This window comes from Hylobates moloch, unplaced genomic scaffold, assembly GCF_009828535.3.
Source record: "Hylobates moloch isolate HMO894 unplaced genomic scaffold, HMol_V3 SCAFFOLD_3, whole genome shotgun sequence".
Lineage (NCBI taxonomy): Eukaryota > Metazoa > Chordata > Mammalia > Primates > Hylobatidae > Hylobates > Hylobates moloch.
Window position 1 is genome coordinate 176368822 of NW_026652278.1, and position 13236 is coordinate 176382057.

Consider the following 13236-nt stretch of genomic DNA (forward strand, 5'->3'; position numbering starts at 1 on the left):
TTCGCTTTTGTTGCCCAAGCTGGAGTGCAATGGCATGATCTCGCCTCACCACAACCTCTGCCTCCTGGGTTCAAGCAATTCTTCTGTCTCAGCCTCCTGACTAGCTGGGATTACAGGCATGTGCCACCATGCCCGGCTGACTTTGTATTTTTAGTAGAGATGGAGTTTCTCCATGTTGGCCAGGCTGGTCTCGAACTCCCGACCTCAAGTGATCTGCCTGCCTCGGCCTCTCAAAGTGCTAGGATTACAGGCATGAGCCAAGGCACCCAGCCTAATTTTCATATTTTTAATAGAGACAGAGTTTCACCATGTTGGCCAGGCTGGTCTTGAACTCCTGACCTCAAGTAATCCACCCACCTCGGCCTCCCAAACTGCTGGGATTACAGAAGTGAGCAACCGCACCCGGCCAACCTTTTTTTTGTTTTGTTTTGTTTTTAAGACTCTTACTTAAGACTAACCCATAGCAATATTCTGAAGCTGTGCCAGGTTAGTATCCTGGAGGCTATCTCGGTAGAGGTTTCATGATGCCACCGTGATGCCACCTCTCTTCCTCTTTACAGTAGTATAACTCTTTGCTCTGTTATTTTTTCATAGCTTAAATTCACATCCTAGTAATTCACATATGCTTTACAAGGGATGTATAGGATTAAAACATTTTGAATTAATGATTTCAGAAAGGTGAGTTTTGACTAGGAGAAAGGAAGGTGGAGGAAAAAACATTCTCAGCCAGAGAACTTCTTTTTCCCAAAGTTCAAGATAAGAAAACATCTAACATCCTGTTGGAGGTAAGTGGGAAAGAAGTAGCAGTTGGAGCCTTGAAAGTCAGAAACCAATGAATGGAACAACCTCAGTAATGGACCCGACCCGTGGAAGGTTGCCAGGCTGGAGAGTGAGGGGACGGAAACAGAAATATGGCGTGATGAGTGCGTGGGGAGGTCAAACTCGCTGGCCTTTGAGGAAGAGCTTTTGAGGTGCAACTTCCTGGCATGCAGTGAGCAGAAGGCAGGCCAGGACAGGAGCTGACTCCCGAGCAGGGGACACAATGAATTTGTGGCATTTGGCACCAATCTCGGAGTTCACTGTGCAGTCTCCACACTAGGCATTTACTTTTCCACATGTCTGAAAAAATGTCTGCACACTTCGTTTCTGTCCAGTAAGAACTGATAGAGAATCAGGGATTCCTAGTTTGGAAATTTTCAATGGGTGAAAATACGTGAGCAAAATTACATTTATACTAAAATATAATTCTTTCCATCCACTCCACAGTGGGGTAGCCTCTTGAGGCAACTTCCAATTAGAATGTCATTTTAGATGCTTTCCATGACGGCAGAGGGGTGAGTACGAGGGTGTGCAGGGAAGAACAATAAACAGCTCTGGCGATCCATCGTGCATCTAACACCAAGGAATACTTCAGTGGAAGGGTTCTCATTTTGTTGGAATGAATAAAATTAAATAAAAGTACACAGTACCCCGTAAAGGAACAAAAGCTTAGGCTTTGGTCAAGCAGAACAAAGGGCGAATGAGAAATGGACCATGTATTACAGTTTTCTTCTTTCAGTTCTCAACTAGGTTTTGTTAGTGGAGTTCCCGAAAGATTTGGACCAAATTTCCAATTCAGGTATTATTAGAGATCATCAAAACTCAAGTCTCTTTACTGGTTTACACCAAATCACCCAAGCTTCCAGCCTAAAACCCACATGTCCACATGGTTCCACAGTGCTGTTTATGTACAATAACCAATTCTCCAAATGGTAATCCTGTTAGAAGCCAGAATCCTCAGCCTCTAGCATGTGTGCTTTTCACAGATAAGTCTCAAAGTTTGGGGTTGGTGAGGAGCCCAGGGTACAGGAGTTCCACAGTAAGTCATAATTGGCTTTGTGTTGGACAGTGTATGTCAGTTGGTGAAATCAGGCACAGAAGAGATAAGGGTTTCTTGTCATAACAACATAGCAACAGGTCACCCACGTGCTACTCAAAACCGTAGGACTGCAGTGAGGGCTTTGCTAGTCCCAGAACAGAGGTGTCACCTGGCCCCACATCCAGCCTTGAGCAAATGTCTACAGCAGATCTGATGGGGAACCTCACGGATGAACTCACCTGTTTCATCTGCTTGGACTGTTTCCACAGCCCAGTGACCACCGCGCGTGGGCACAGCTTTTGTCTGGTGTGTCTCCTCAGGAGCTGGGAGGAACATAACACCCCTGTATCTTGTCCTGAGTGCTGGAGGACCTTGCAGGACCCGCATTTCCAGCCGAACGAGCGTCTGGGGAGGCTGGCCAGCATCGCCAGGCAGCTCCGGTCCCAGGTGCGGCAGAGCGAGGATGAGCAGGGCAGCTACGGGAGGATGCTCGCCGCTGCCAAGGCGCTCTCCGATGACGAGCAGGGTGGAAGCGCCTTCGTAGCCCAGAGCCATGGTGTAAACAGACGGCATCTCTCCAGCGAGGCTGAGGAGCATCACAGAGGAAGACAGCTGCTCAGCATGAACCCCACGACTCATCGCAGCTAACTCTGTTAGCTTTCCTAACGTTTCCTAACGTCCTCTGTGGGGGACAGTCACGAGGGCCCATCTGAGCACCATATCACAAACTGGCGTGGGTCCAGCTTACACCCTTTTTTTCCCCTTTTTTTTTCGAGACAGAGTTTTGCTCTGTCACCCAGGCTGGAGTGCAGTGGTGCGATCTCGGCTCACTTCAACCTCTGCCTCCTGGGTTCACACCATTCTCCTGCCTCAGCCTCCCGAGTAGCTGGGACTACAGGCGCCCGCCACCACGCCGGCTAATTTTTTGCATCTTTAATAGAGATGGGGTTTCACGATGTTGGCCAGACTGGCCTTGAACTCCTGACCTCAGGTGATCCGCCTGCCTCGGCCTCCCAAAGTGCTGGGATTACAGGCGTGAACCACCGTGCCCGGCCTGTCCTTTCTTCTAGAGGCCTAGCCCTGTGCAGTTACTGGTCTTCAAAGCCCCTTCATGACCTGGTACCCTGCTCATTTGCCAAAAAGGGTTTGTTTCTATTGCAGGAGAAACTTCAGGAAATCCTGAATCTTTTGTGTGTAAGGAGAAAGGAAGCTCAGGCTGTACTAACCCATGAGAAGGAGAGAGTGAAACTGTGCCAGGTCGGTGACTGTCTGACTTTTGCTGCTTGTATATGACCCCATGAGGGGGACTAAAGGGAAACAGTGAAATATCAGGAAAAAAAAAAGACAAACTTTTCCAGTCTCACCTCTAAAATATGCAGTTTCCTTGCATTGGGCTGCCTTCTGAGTGTCCTCGTGGGAATTTCAAGGCTCAGCTACAATTCGCCCCCTCTAGGAGACTCCTTTGTGGAACTAGACAACGCTGTGGCTTCCTCTGTGATGGCTCTGATAGAATGATTTAAAACACAAGTGATACTTATAGACACGCAACGTGAGACAGAAAGTGATTTGAAAAAGAAATAGCTCAAAAACATTGAGGGGAAAATGCAAATTAAAAAGAAATAGAGATATAAAAGCAAAATAGTGGTTTAAATTATACCTGACAAGTGCTCAAGGTTAGTCACGGACTTGGATTTGAGCTCTCCAGCAGTCAAAGCAAAGCACTAAATATCTAACTATATATTTTTTAAAACCATGTATCTGATTCTCCCAATAGACTTTGAATTCTGTTTTTTTTTTTGTTTTTTTTTGAGATAGAGTCTCGCTCTGTCGCCCAGGCTGGAGTGCAGTGGCGTGATCCCAGCTCGCTGCGACCTCCAACTCCCAGGTTCAAGCGATTCTCCTGCCTCAGCCTCCTGAGTAGCTGGGATTACAGGCGTGCGCCACCATGCCCAGCTAATTTTGTATATTTGTAGAGACGGGGTTTTACCTTGTTAGCCAGGCTGATCTCGAACTCCCAACCTCAGGTAATCCACCTGTCTCAGTCTCCCAAAGTGCTGGGATTACAGGTGTGAGCCACCGTGCTTGACCATAGACCGAATTCTTAAGTGAGAGTATTTGCCATGTGTATTTCTATTCCTTTTTGGTTATCTGCCACCTACTTTCATTGAATAAATATTTATTGAATAAATGAACATTTTTCACAATTTTTCTTAATTTTGTTTTACTTTTATCATAGTCCTGATCACTACATGTCATATTTCTTACTCATTTTTGGTTTTCTCCACTAGAACGACACCCTCCTGGGAATGGAGATTTTGGTTTTGTTTACTATTGTATCTATAGCATACATACCTCCGAAAACATCAACCTCTACACCCAGCACATCAATAGATTAAATGTGTTATATGTTGGATTTCAGGAATTGTTGCCATGAAACTCTGGGACTTGGCCGGGCGCGGTGGCTCACACCTGTAATCCCAGCACTTTGGGAGGCCAAGGAGGGCGGGTCACCAGGTCAAGAGACTGAGACAATCCTGACCAACATGGTGAAACCCCATCTTTACTAAAATACAAACATTGGCTGGGCGTGGTGGCGCACGCTAGCCTACAGTCCCAGTGACTGGGGAGGCTGAGGCAGGAGAATCATTTGAACCCAGGAGGCAGAGGTTGCAGTGGGCCGAGATTGTGCCAGTGCACTCCAGCCTGGCGACAGAGTGAGACTCCATCTCAAAAAAAAAAAGAAACTCTAGGACTTGCAAGGATTAAAAATCTACAGACAAGGGCATTTCTCTTAGTAACTTTATCTCGTGTGTGTGTGCATGTGTGTGTGCGTGTGTGTGTGTGCGTGTGTGTGTGTGTTGGCAGGAAGAAACAAAGACCTGTAAACAGGTTGTTGTGTCAGAATACATGAAAATGCACCAGTTCCTGAAGGAAGAGGAGCAGCTGCAACTCCAGCTACCAGAGCAGGAAGAGAGAGAGAACACGAGGAAGCTGAGGAACAATGAGATCAAACTGACCCAGCAAATCAGAAGCCTGAGCAAAATGATTGGACAGATCGAGTCCTCAAGTCAAAGCTCGGCTTTCGAATCTCTTGAGGTGAGAATAACATTCATGAGAGTAATGGGAAAAGTTATAGTAACTCATAGTACTTCGAGCCATAGGAAATAATGCTTTCTTTATTTATCTTAAAAACTAAGTTCTGGTCCAAAAGTAGTTTTCCTAAAGAATTGACATTCTATATGTCAGTAAAGGCTTATAGAAGAGAGAGAGAGAGAGAGAAAAAAAAAATCCAGAGGAATAACTATCCCAAACAAGCCTGAGAGTGGCTTCAATTTCTCCTGTACCTGCCTCTCTGCAACCACAGATTTGTTAATTTTTTTTTCTAGTTTATTAATGTGTATTTACTATGTGCTGGGCACATTAAATTTAATCTTCACAAAGACCTGACGAAGATAAGTACCATTATGATATGAACTCTAGGTCTAGATGACTGTCATCTACAGGATGGGTTAATAGCGGCACTGATTTAATTATTCATACCTGTGATACTAATGCAATCTGCCGGCCTGATAGTTAATAGACAGGAAAGCCCCCCTGTTTCGTGCAGGGAGCTCCTATTTCTCACCACCTTTGGTCTACTGCCCTTCTAGGCTACTGCATTCTTCAGGACCTTTTTTTTTTTTTTTTTTTTGAGACAGAGTCTCGCACTGTCGCCCAGGCTGGAGTGCAGCGGTGCAATCTTGGCTCACTGCAATCTATGCCTCCTGGGTTCAAGCAATTCTTCTGCCTCAGCCTCCCAAGTAGCTGGGATTACAGGCGTGCACCACCATGCCCAGCTAAGTTTTGTATTTTTAGTAGAGATGGGGTTTCACAATGTTGGCCAGGATGGTCTCTATCTCTTGACCTTGTGATCCACCCACCTCAGCCTCCCAAAGGGCTGGGATTACAGGCATGAGCCACCAGCGCCCGGCCATGGACTTTCTTAAACATAAACCATGTAATCCAACTCCAGCTTCAGGTCTGTTTTGTAGACGGGTTCCACAGAATGCTACTATTTAATTTAGTGTCTTCCAAACACACCACCCCGATCTGACACAGGCTTGGTTAGCCTCAATTGTCACCAGCCCATTTTCTTTCGTTATCTCTGCCTCTCACTGGATGATCAATGAGACTAACAGGTTGGCTTGTTTGCAGAACACATTCCCTGGACAAAGCGATGACACGAGAAAAAGAAAAGGACAAAGTATTCTCTAGTCATTGTGAGAAACATCTTGTGTTCACCACAGCATATCCCTGGAAGAAACTGGGGATGCTTTTCTGTGCTCTATGTGCCCCCACTCATGGTGTGCTTCATGGGAAGAAGCAGATTATGTGAGCTTTGCAAGGACTGTATGCAAAATGAATTTCGTCTGTGTTATGATCAAAGCGCACAGTGCTAACTTCTTTCTTTTTTACCCTTAGGAAGTGAGAGGAGCACTGGAAAGGTAGGCTTTCATTCTGTGTTCAGTTACACAAGCTGCGGGGAAGTGGTGCTGATGGACAGTTTTGAGTGGGGATAAGGGGTCTGCGCTGTTGCTGGCGGAGAAATGAGGTGGACTCTCCAGTTGGAGCAGGTCACGCGGTCTTTGCTGAGGAGTGAACCTCTCTGCTGTCTCGCAGGAGTGAGCCACTCTTGCCTCAGTGTCCAGAGGCCACCACCACAGAGCTGAGTCTGTGCCGCATCACGGGAATGAAGGAAATGCTAAGAAAATTCAGCAGTAAGTCAGCCTGATTTGTTACCCCTCCGGGGCTCGTAGAATTAACTTCAGCATACGTTCTTCCAGTGTCAGACATTCACGATCTGACACTAGGCTCCTGGTTAAGGAATCTGGGCCAGCACGGAACACCAGGGAGGGCTGGGGCCACAGGCCGTCTCTGAGTGTGAGCGGAGAGAAGCAGTGAGACTTGACTCAGGCTTTATCTGGCTTTGTTTTCTGTCTAAAGGGTCCTTTTTTTTTGAGACAGTCTTGCTCTGTCGCCCAGGCTGGAGTGCAGTGGCGCGATCTCGGCTCACTGCAAGCTCCGCCTCCCGGGTTCACACCATTCTCCTGCCTCAGCCTCCCGAGTAGCTGGGACTACAGGCGCCCGCCACCACGCCGGGCTAATTTTTTGTATTTTTAGTAGAGACGGGGTTTCACTGTGTTAGCCAGGATGGTCTCGATCTCCTGACCTCGTGATCCGCCCGCCTCGGCCTCCGAAGTGCTGGGATTACAGGCGTGAGCCACCGCGCCCGGCCCATCCTGGTCCTTTCTTTGTTCGTTTTGTCCTTGTCTTTTCCATCCCCCCTTGCACGTGCAGACACGCCCCCCTCATGCAGGGGCGGCTACATTTCTAGCTCTGTTCCCATTAGGATAAAAGCTGACTTAAATTCTACAATCCCAGTGAGGGCGCATTCAACGAACTGTCCTTGTAGAATGCTCCAGATGTTTAGTCTGGCCAACACCGAGAGACGTCAGGATTAGCTCTCAGCTTTTATCTTGTGGACAATCTGACCTTCAGAGGAAGGCCTAATGAGCTTCCAACTCCGGAGTGTTGAAGAAAGCCCTGCCACGGGCCCCAGCAGTATGCTATTGGGCTCTGCGCTTACTTACAATGATAAATAAGGCAGATTTTGCCTTTGCTTTTGTAGAATTTTCAATGAAATTGAGGAGGAAGGCATTAATCACACAGATAATTAGTTATGGTGGGATCTGGTCTATAAATAAAAGTATGAAAGGGTATGATTGGGGCCAGGTGTGGTGGCTCACGTTTGTAATCCCAGCACTTTGGGAGGCCAAGGCGGGCAGATCAATTGAGGTCAGGAGTTCGAGACCAGCCTGGCCAACACGGTGAAACCGCGTCTCTGCTAAAAATACAAAAAAAATTTAGCTGGGCGTGATGGTGGGCAGCTGTAATCCCAGCTACTCGGGAGGCCGAGGCAGGAGAATCACTTGAACCCAGGAGGTGGAGGTTGCAGTGAGCAGAGATGGCGCCATTGCATTCCAGCCTGGGTGACAAGAGAGAAACTGTCTCAAAAAAAAAAAAAAAAAAAAAAAACCAGAAATGGAATGATTGGGGCACCTGATCTTGTCCGGACAGTGAGTGGAAGTTGGAGTCCTCGGCCGGCCATGGTGGCTCATGCCTGTAATCCCAGCACTTTGGGAGAATGAGGTGGGTGGATCACCTGAGGTCAGGAGTTTGAGACCAGCCTGGCCAGCATGATGAAACCCCATCTCTACTAAAAATACAAAAAACTAGCCGGGGGCGGTGGCGGACACTACTACTACTTGGGAGGCTGAGGCAGGAGAATCACTAGAACCTGGGAGACGAGGTTGCAGTGAGTCAAGTTCGTGCCATTGCACTCCAGCCTGGGCAATAAGAGCGAAACTCTGTCTCAGGAAAAACAAAAAACAAAAGGAGACCCCGTATGTGACTGTCGGTTCACAGCGTGTGTGTGCTTCATCAGATGGTCCTGGATGCTGCACTGAACTCACAGGAAGCTGCACTTGTCGTGACATAATGAAAAAAGCTCATCAGGGATTGTGATTTGTGATTTGAACACTCAGTAACTGTGTAATCTTGGTGAAGTTCCCTAACCTTCCTGAACCTGTTTTCTTTTTTGTAAAAATGATAGGAAAGAATGCTTGCAGTGATTAAATGAGATAATGTACAGAAAATATTTGGCACATTAGAAATTCAGCCAAAGATAAGTGCTATTTTCTCTCCCACCCAAATTGAAGAACCAGAACCTAGCATGGCTAATATGAACGCGAACAACCAAGGGGAACCCTATGTGGATACACAGCTCGGAGCTCTAAAGGTGTCCTGTAAACAGAGCGACGTCCATTCCACTCACAGGTATTCTCCTCCCCACCTCAGGCGGGCTAAAGCTCCTTCTCCACGTGGCTCTTCTCTCTCTCTCCATTTAGAGCTTCATGCTGTGTGTTGTGGAACAGTGAAAGAAGAGCTCAGAAATTTTGTTCTAAACCAAATACTGGTTTGTTTTTTTTTTGAGACTGAGTCTTGCTCTGTCGCCAAGGCTGGAGTGCAGTGGTGTAATCTTGGCTCACTGCAACCTCCACCTCCTGGGTTCCAGCAATTCTCGTGCCTCAGCCTCCTGAGTAGCTCAGATTACCAGCACCACCACGCCTGGCTATGTTTAGTATTTTTAGTAGAGACGGGGTTTCACCATTTTGGCCAGGCTGGTCTTGAACTCCTGATCTTGTGATCTGCCTGCCTCACCCTCCCAAAGTGCTGCATTACAGGCGTGAGCCACCACGCCCGGACCCAAATTACATTTAAAAAGCCAGGACTAAATACTAAGAATTCAATGGAAATCTCACATACGTAAGAGGTTTTTCAACCATGCCCAAGGGAAATCTTTTCTTTCCTCCTCTTGCAGCGGAGATAACGCTGGACCCAGCCACAGTTAATGCCTATCTCGTGTTGTCAGAGGATCTGAAGAGTGTCAAATACCGGGGAAGCAGACAGCAGCTACCCGACAACCCGGAAAGATTTGACCAGTCTGCGACTGTGCTGGGTGCTCAGATCTTCACCAGTGGGAGACACTACTGGGAGGTGGAGGTGGGAAACAAGACCGAGTGGGAAGTGGGCATCTGCAAGGACTCTGTGAGCAGAAAGGGGAATCTCCCCAAGCCACCTGGGGACCTGTTCTCACTAATAGGTTTAAAAATCGGAGATGATTACAGCCTCTGGGTCTCGTCACCTTTGAAAGGTCAGCACGTCAGAGAGCCTGTATGTAAGGTTGGTGTCTTCCTGGACTATGAATCTGGGCATATAGCATTCTACAACGGGACGGATGAATCCCTCATCTACAGCTTCCCGCCGGCTTCTTTCCAAGAGGCCCTCAGGCCTATCTTTTCCCCCTGCCTCCCAAATGAGGGGACAAACACAGACCCTCTCACCATCTGCTCACTGAACAGCCACGTCTGAGGGGCGGGCCCTGAGCCTTCACAGCGGGCGATGTCTGAGACCAAGACATAACTATTAAGACGATGAAGGCATCGACAGTATTAATGTCAGGTGATCTGAAATAAACTCCGGTACTCCCACCCCACCCCCAAGGGTTTCCATTAACTTGATCCCACTATGAACAGCCACATTACACAATCAACTTCAACCCCAATAGAAGAGAGCTGATCATATTCTGTGTCTTTGACTAAATGTATTCTCTAGGCTACCCCATGTGTGTGCTGGTCACTCAAATATTGAGCCCCTATTACCATGAATCCTATGCCATAGGTCGGATTTTATAATATATATCACTTTTTCAAGTGTATTTAATTATTTGACTCTAAAAAACTGTGCTGCTCGAATGTGTCTTTGTCCTCCGTGCAGAGCTCCGCATGCTGGGGCAACGCAACTCCATCTGGGGAAACCGAGGCATGGACACATCTTTCCAGGGTGTGTGAGGGACCAGGGCTCAGGTCTCATCCCTCTCCCCAAAGCCATTTTCCTTCCCATCCCATGAGCCTGCAGTGTGTGTACCCGGGAAGGCTTCTGTGTTCAGAACACTGCAAATATTTGTGTGAATATCGTCATACCATTCATGCTTCCATAATCACAACAGGCTGGAACCTTCCATTAATACGTTAAAAGGTGACAGAGCTAAGTCTCTATTCAGTAAATGGCATGACAAGGGATGCCACGCGACTAATTGCATTGTATCTAAGGTTCTTTTCGGTGCTTTTGCGGTTTGCTGTGAGCAGAAGGCCTTCAATCTCCAGAAGGCCGAAGAGCCTACCCTCCTCTTAGCTCAAAAGGTCAGGGTTGGCCGGGTGCGGTGGTTCACACCTGTAATCCCAGCACTTTGGGAGGCCAAGGTGGGTGGATTACCTGAGGTTGGGAGTTTGAGACCAGCCTGACCAACATGCAGAAACCCCTTCTCTACTAAAAATACAAAAATTAGCTGGGCATGAGGGCACATGCCTGTAATCCCAGCTACTTGGGAGGCTGAGGTAGCAGAATCTCTTGAACCCGGGAGGCTGAGGTTGCAGTGAGCGGAGATCATTCCATTGCACTCCAGCCTGGGCAACAAGAGTGAAACTCCATCTCAAAAAAGAAGTCAGGGTTTGTGAGGAAGAGATGGTGGCTGAGGGGATCTCTTTTGGCTGGTGGTCTGCATTAGGCTCGCTGTCTTTAGTGATCTATCCCTGCAGGCGTTTGTTTGTTTGAAGATGGAATCTCGCCCTGTCACCCAGGCTGGAGTGCAATGGAGCGATCTCTGCTCACTGCAACCTCCGCCTCTGGGGTTCAAGCAATTCTCCTGCCTCAACCTCCCAAGTAGCTGGGATTACAGGCACTTGCCATCATGCCCGGCTAGTTTTTATATTTTTGTAGAAACAGGGTTTCACCATGTTGGCCAGGCTGGTCTTGAACCCCTGACCTCAGGTGATCTGCCCATCTTGGCCTCCCAAAGTGCTAGGATTACAGGTGTGAGCTACCACGCCCAGGCTTTTTTTTTTTTTTTTTTGAGACGGAGTAGTCTCGCTCTGTCACCCAGGCTGGAGTGCAGTGGTGCGATCTCGGCTCACTGCAAGCTCTGCATCCCGGGTTCACGCCATTCTCCTGCCTCAGCCTCCTGAGTAGCTGGGACTACAGGCACCCGCCACCACGCCCGGCTAATTTTTTGTATTTTTTTTTTTTTTAGTAGAGACAGGGTTTCACTGTGTTAGCCAGAATGGTCTTGATCTCCTGACCTTGTGATCCACCTGCCTCCGCCTCCCAAAGTGCTGGGATTACAGGCGTGAGCCGCCACGCCCGGCCCAGCCTTTGTTTTTTAATGGAATACTCCCTTGCCCATACTGCAGAGTCACAGAGGGTATCCCTTTACCTCCTCTCATCTCTCAGATAAGCCATTGTGCTAAGGCAGGCAACACAGTGAATCCGATTTAACCACCACTCCGGACTGTGTAATTACTAAGATGTTTAGCAAAAAGGTTTATCAGAGTTTTATCTGTAAATTGGAGACTCGGTTGGAAAAAAATTAATAATTCAACCTGTTAATCAGCACACAAGGCCTTAAAAAGAGGTCAGTGAAATGAGAGGGTTTACTGCAGGGTGAGCTTATCCTTCTCATCCATCTGAATCTGCTTTCTCTTGCCACTCTATACGTTTCAATCTTGTGTCCTCCAAGGCAGGGGAGCAAAGAAGAAGCAGGCTCAAGAGTCTGGGAAATACTGTCTCCTGTGCTTTGCATTCAGCATTGAATTCCCACCCTGAATTCAGCATTGAATTCCCACCTTGACATCACGCACAATCAGAGTTTGAGACTTGCAGAGGCGAGCCCAGCATGTCCTCCTTAGACTATCTGTGGCCCCCTGTGTTTCCTTCTTATTTATTTATTTAAGATGGAGTCTCGCTCTCTCGCCAGGCTGGAGTGCAGTGGCGCCATCTCGGCTCACTGAAACCTCCAACCCCTGGGTTCAAACGATTCTCCTGCCTCAGCCTCCCGAGTAGCTGGGACTATAGGCGCTCGCTCACCACCATGCCTGGCCAATTTTTCTATTTTTATAGAGATGGGGTTTCACCATTTTGGCCAGGATGGTCTTGATCTCCTGACCTCCTGATCCGCCCACCTCAGCCTCCCAAAGTGTTGGGATTAGAGACGTGAGCCACCATGCCCGGCCTTATTTTATTTATTTTTAAAAATTATTATTATTTTTTGAGATAGAGTTTTGCTCTTTCACCCAGCCTGGAGTGAAGTGGCATGATGTCGGCTCACTGCAACCTCCTCCCCGCAGGGTTCAAGTGATTCTCTTGCCTCAGCCTCCTGAGTAGCTTAATCCCTATAGGCACGTGCCACCACACCCAGTGAATTTTTGTATTTTTAGTAGAGAAGAGGTTTTGCCATGTTGGCCAGGCTGGTCTTGAATTCCTGACCTCAAGTGATTCACCCGCCTCAGCCTCCCAAAGTCCTGGGATTACAGGCATGAACCACTACACCTGGGCCCCACTTACTTTATTAGACAGATTTTATATCTTGATTTCTCACGTCAAAAAACTAAGAAACAAAATGATAAAAAGCAAACAGCAAACATTTGGAATATATTTTTTCTCAGTTACCAAAAATCCCAATTTTGTGGAGGGACTAAATAAATACAAAAGTAATACATTTTATTTGTGGGCATTACATCTAATTGTAGCATAATCCAGTGATACATCCTTTCCTTTCCTTCTTTGTCCCAAAGTGGTAGATACTGACAAAGAGTCTAGCCTAATTTTTCCTTTCGCAAAATCATCCCGAGTGGCTCTTTGCTGCACCATTGTGTACACAGGGCCTGCCACTGATGAGGCATGTGGGGAAGGTTGAATCTATAGGATCAACCTTTGGAGTTTGA

General features: G+C 47.5%; 1 protein-coding gene across 1 annotated transcript; it reads left to right on the top strand.

Annotated features, from left to right (window-relative positions):
• Positions 1-1931: 1931 nt before the first annotated feature.
• TRIML1 (tripartite motif family like 1) lies at positions 1932-9944 on the top strand. Its single transcript, XM_032172517.2, has 6 exons — positions 1932-2460; positions 3019-3115; positions 4724-4954; positions 6320-6342; positions 6518-6615; positions 9279-9944. The coding sequence occupies exons 1-6, from the start codon at positions 2054-2056 to the stop codon at positions 9827-9829; spliced, it is 1407 nt and encodes a 468-aa protein (XP_032028408.1). The 5' UTR covers positions 1932-2053; the 3' UTR covers positions 9830-9944.
• The last annotated feature ends 3292 nt before the right edge of the window (positions 9945-13236 follow it).

Bases quoted from the DNA above. Each gene is read 5' to 3' on its own strand.
- TRIML1 (XM_032172517.2), top strand. From the start codon at position 2,054: ATGTCTACAGCAGATCTGATGGGGAACCTCACGGATGAACTCACCTGT. The intron at 4,955-6,319 runs GTGAGAATAACA...TTTTACCCTTAG, and splicing joins CGGCTTTCGAATCTCTTGAG to GAAGTGAGAGGAGCACTGGA. The intron at 6,616-9,278 runs GTAAGTCAGCCT...CTCCTCTTGCAG, and splicing joins AATGCTAAGAAAATTCAGCA to CGGAGATAACGCTGGACCCA.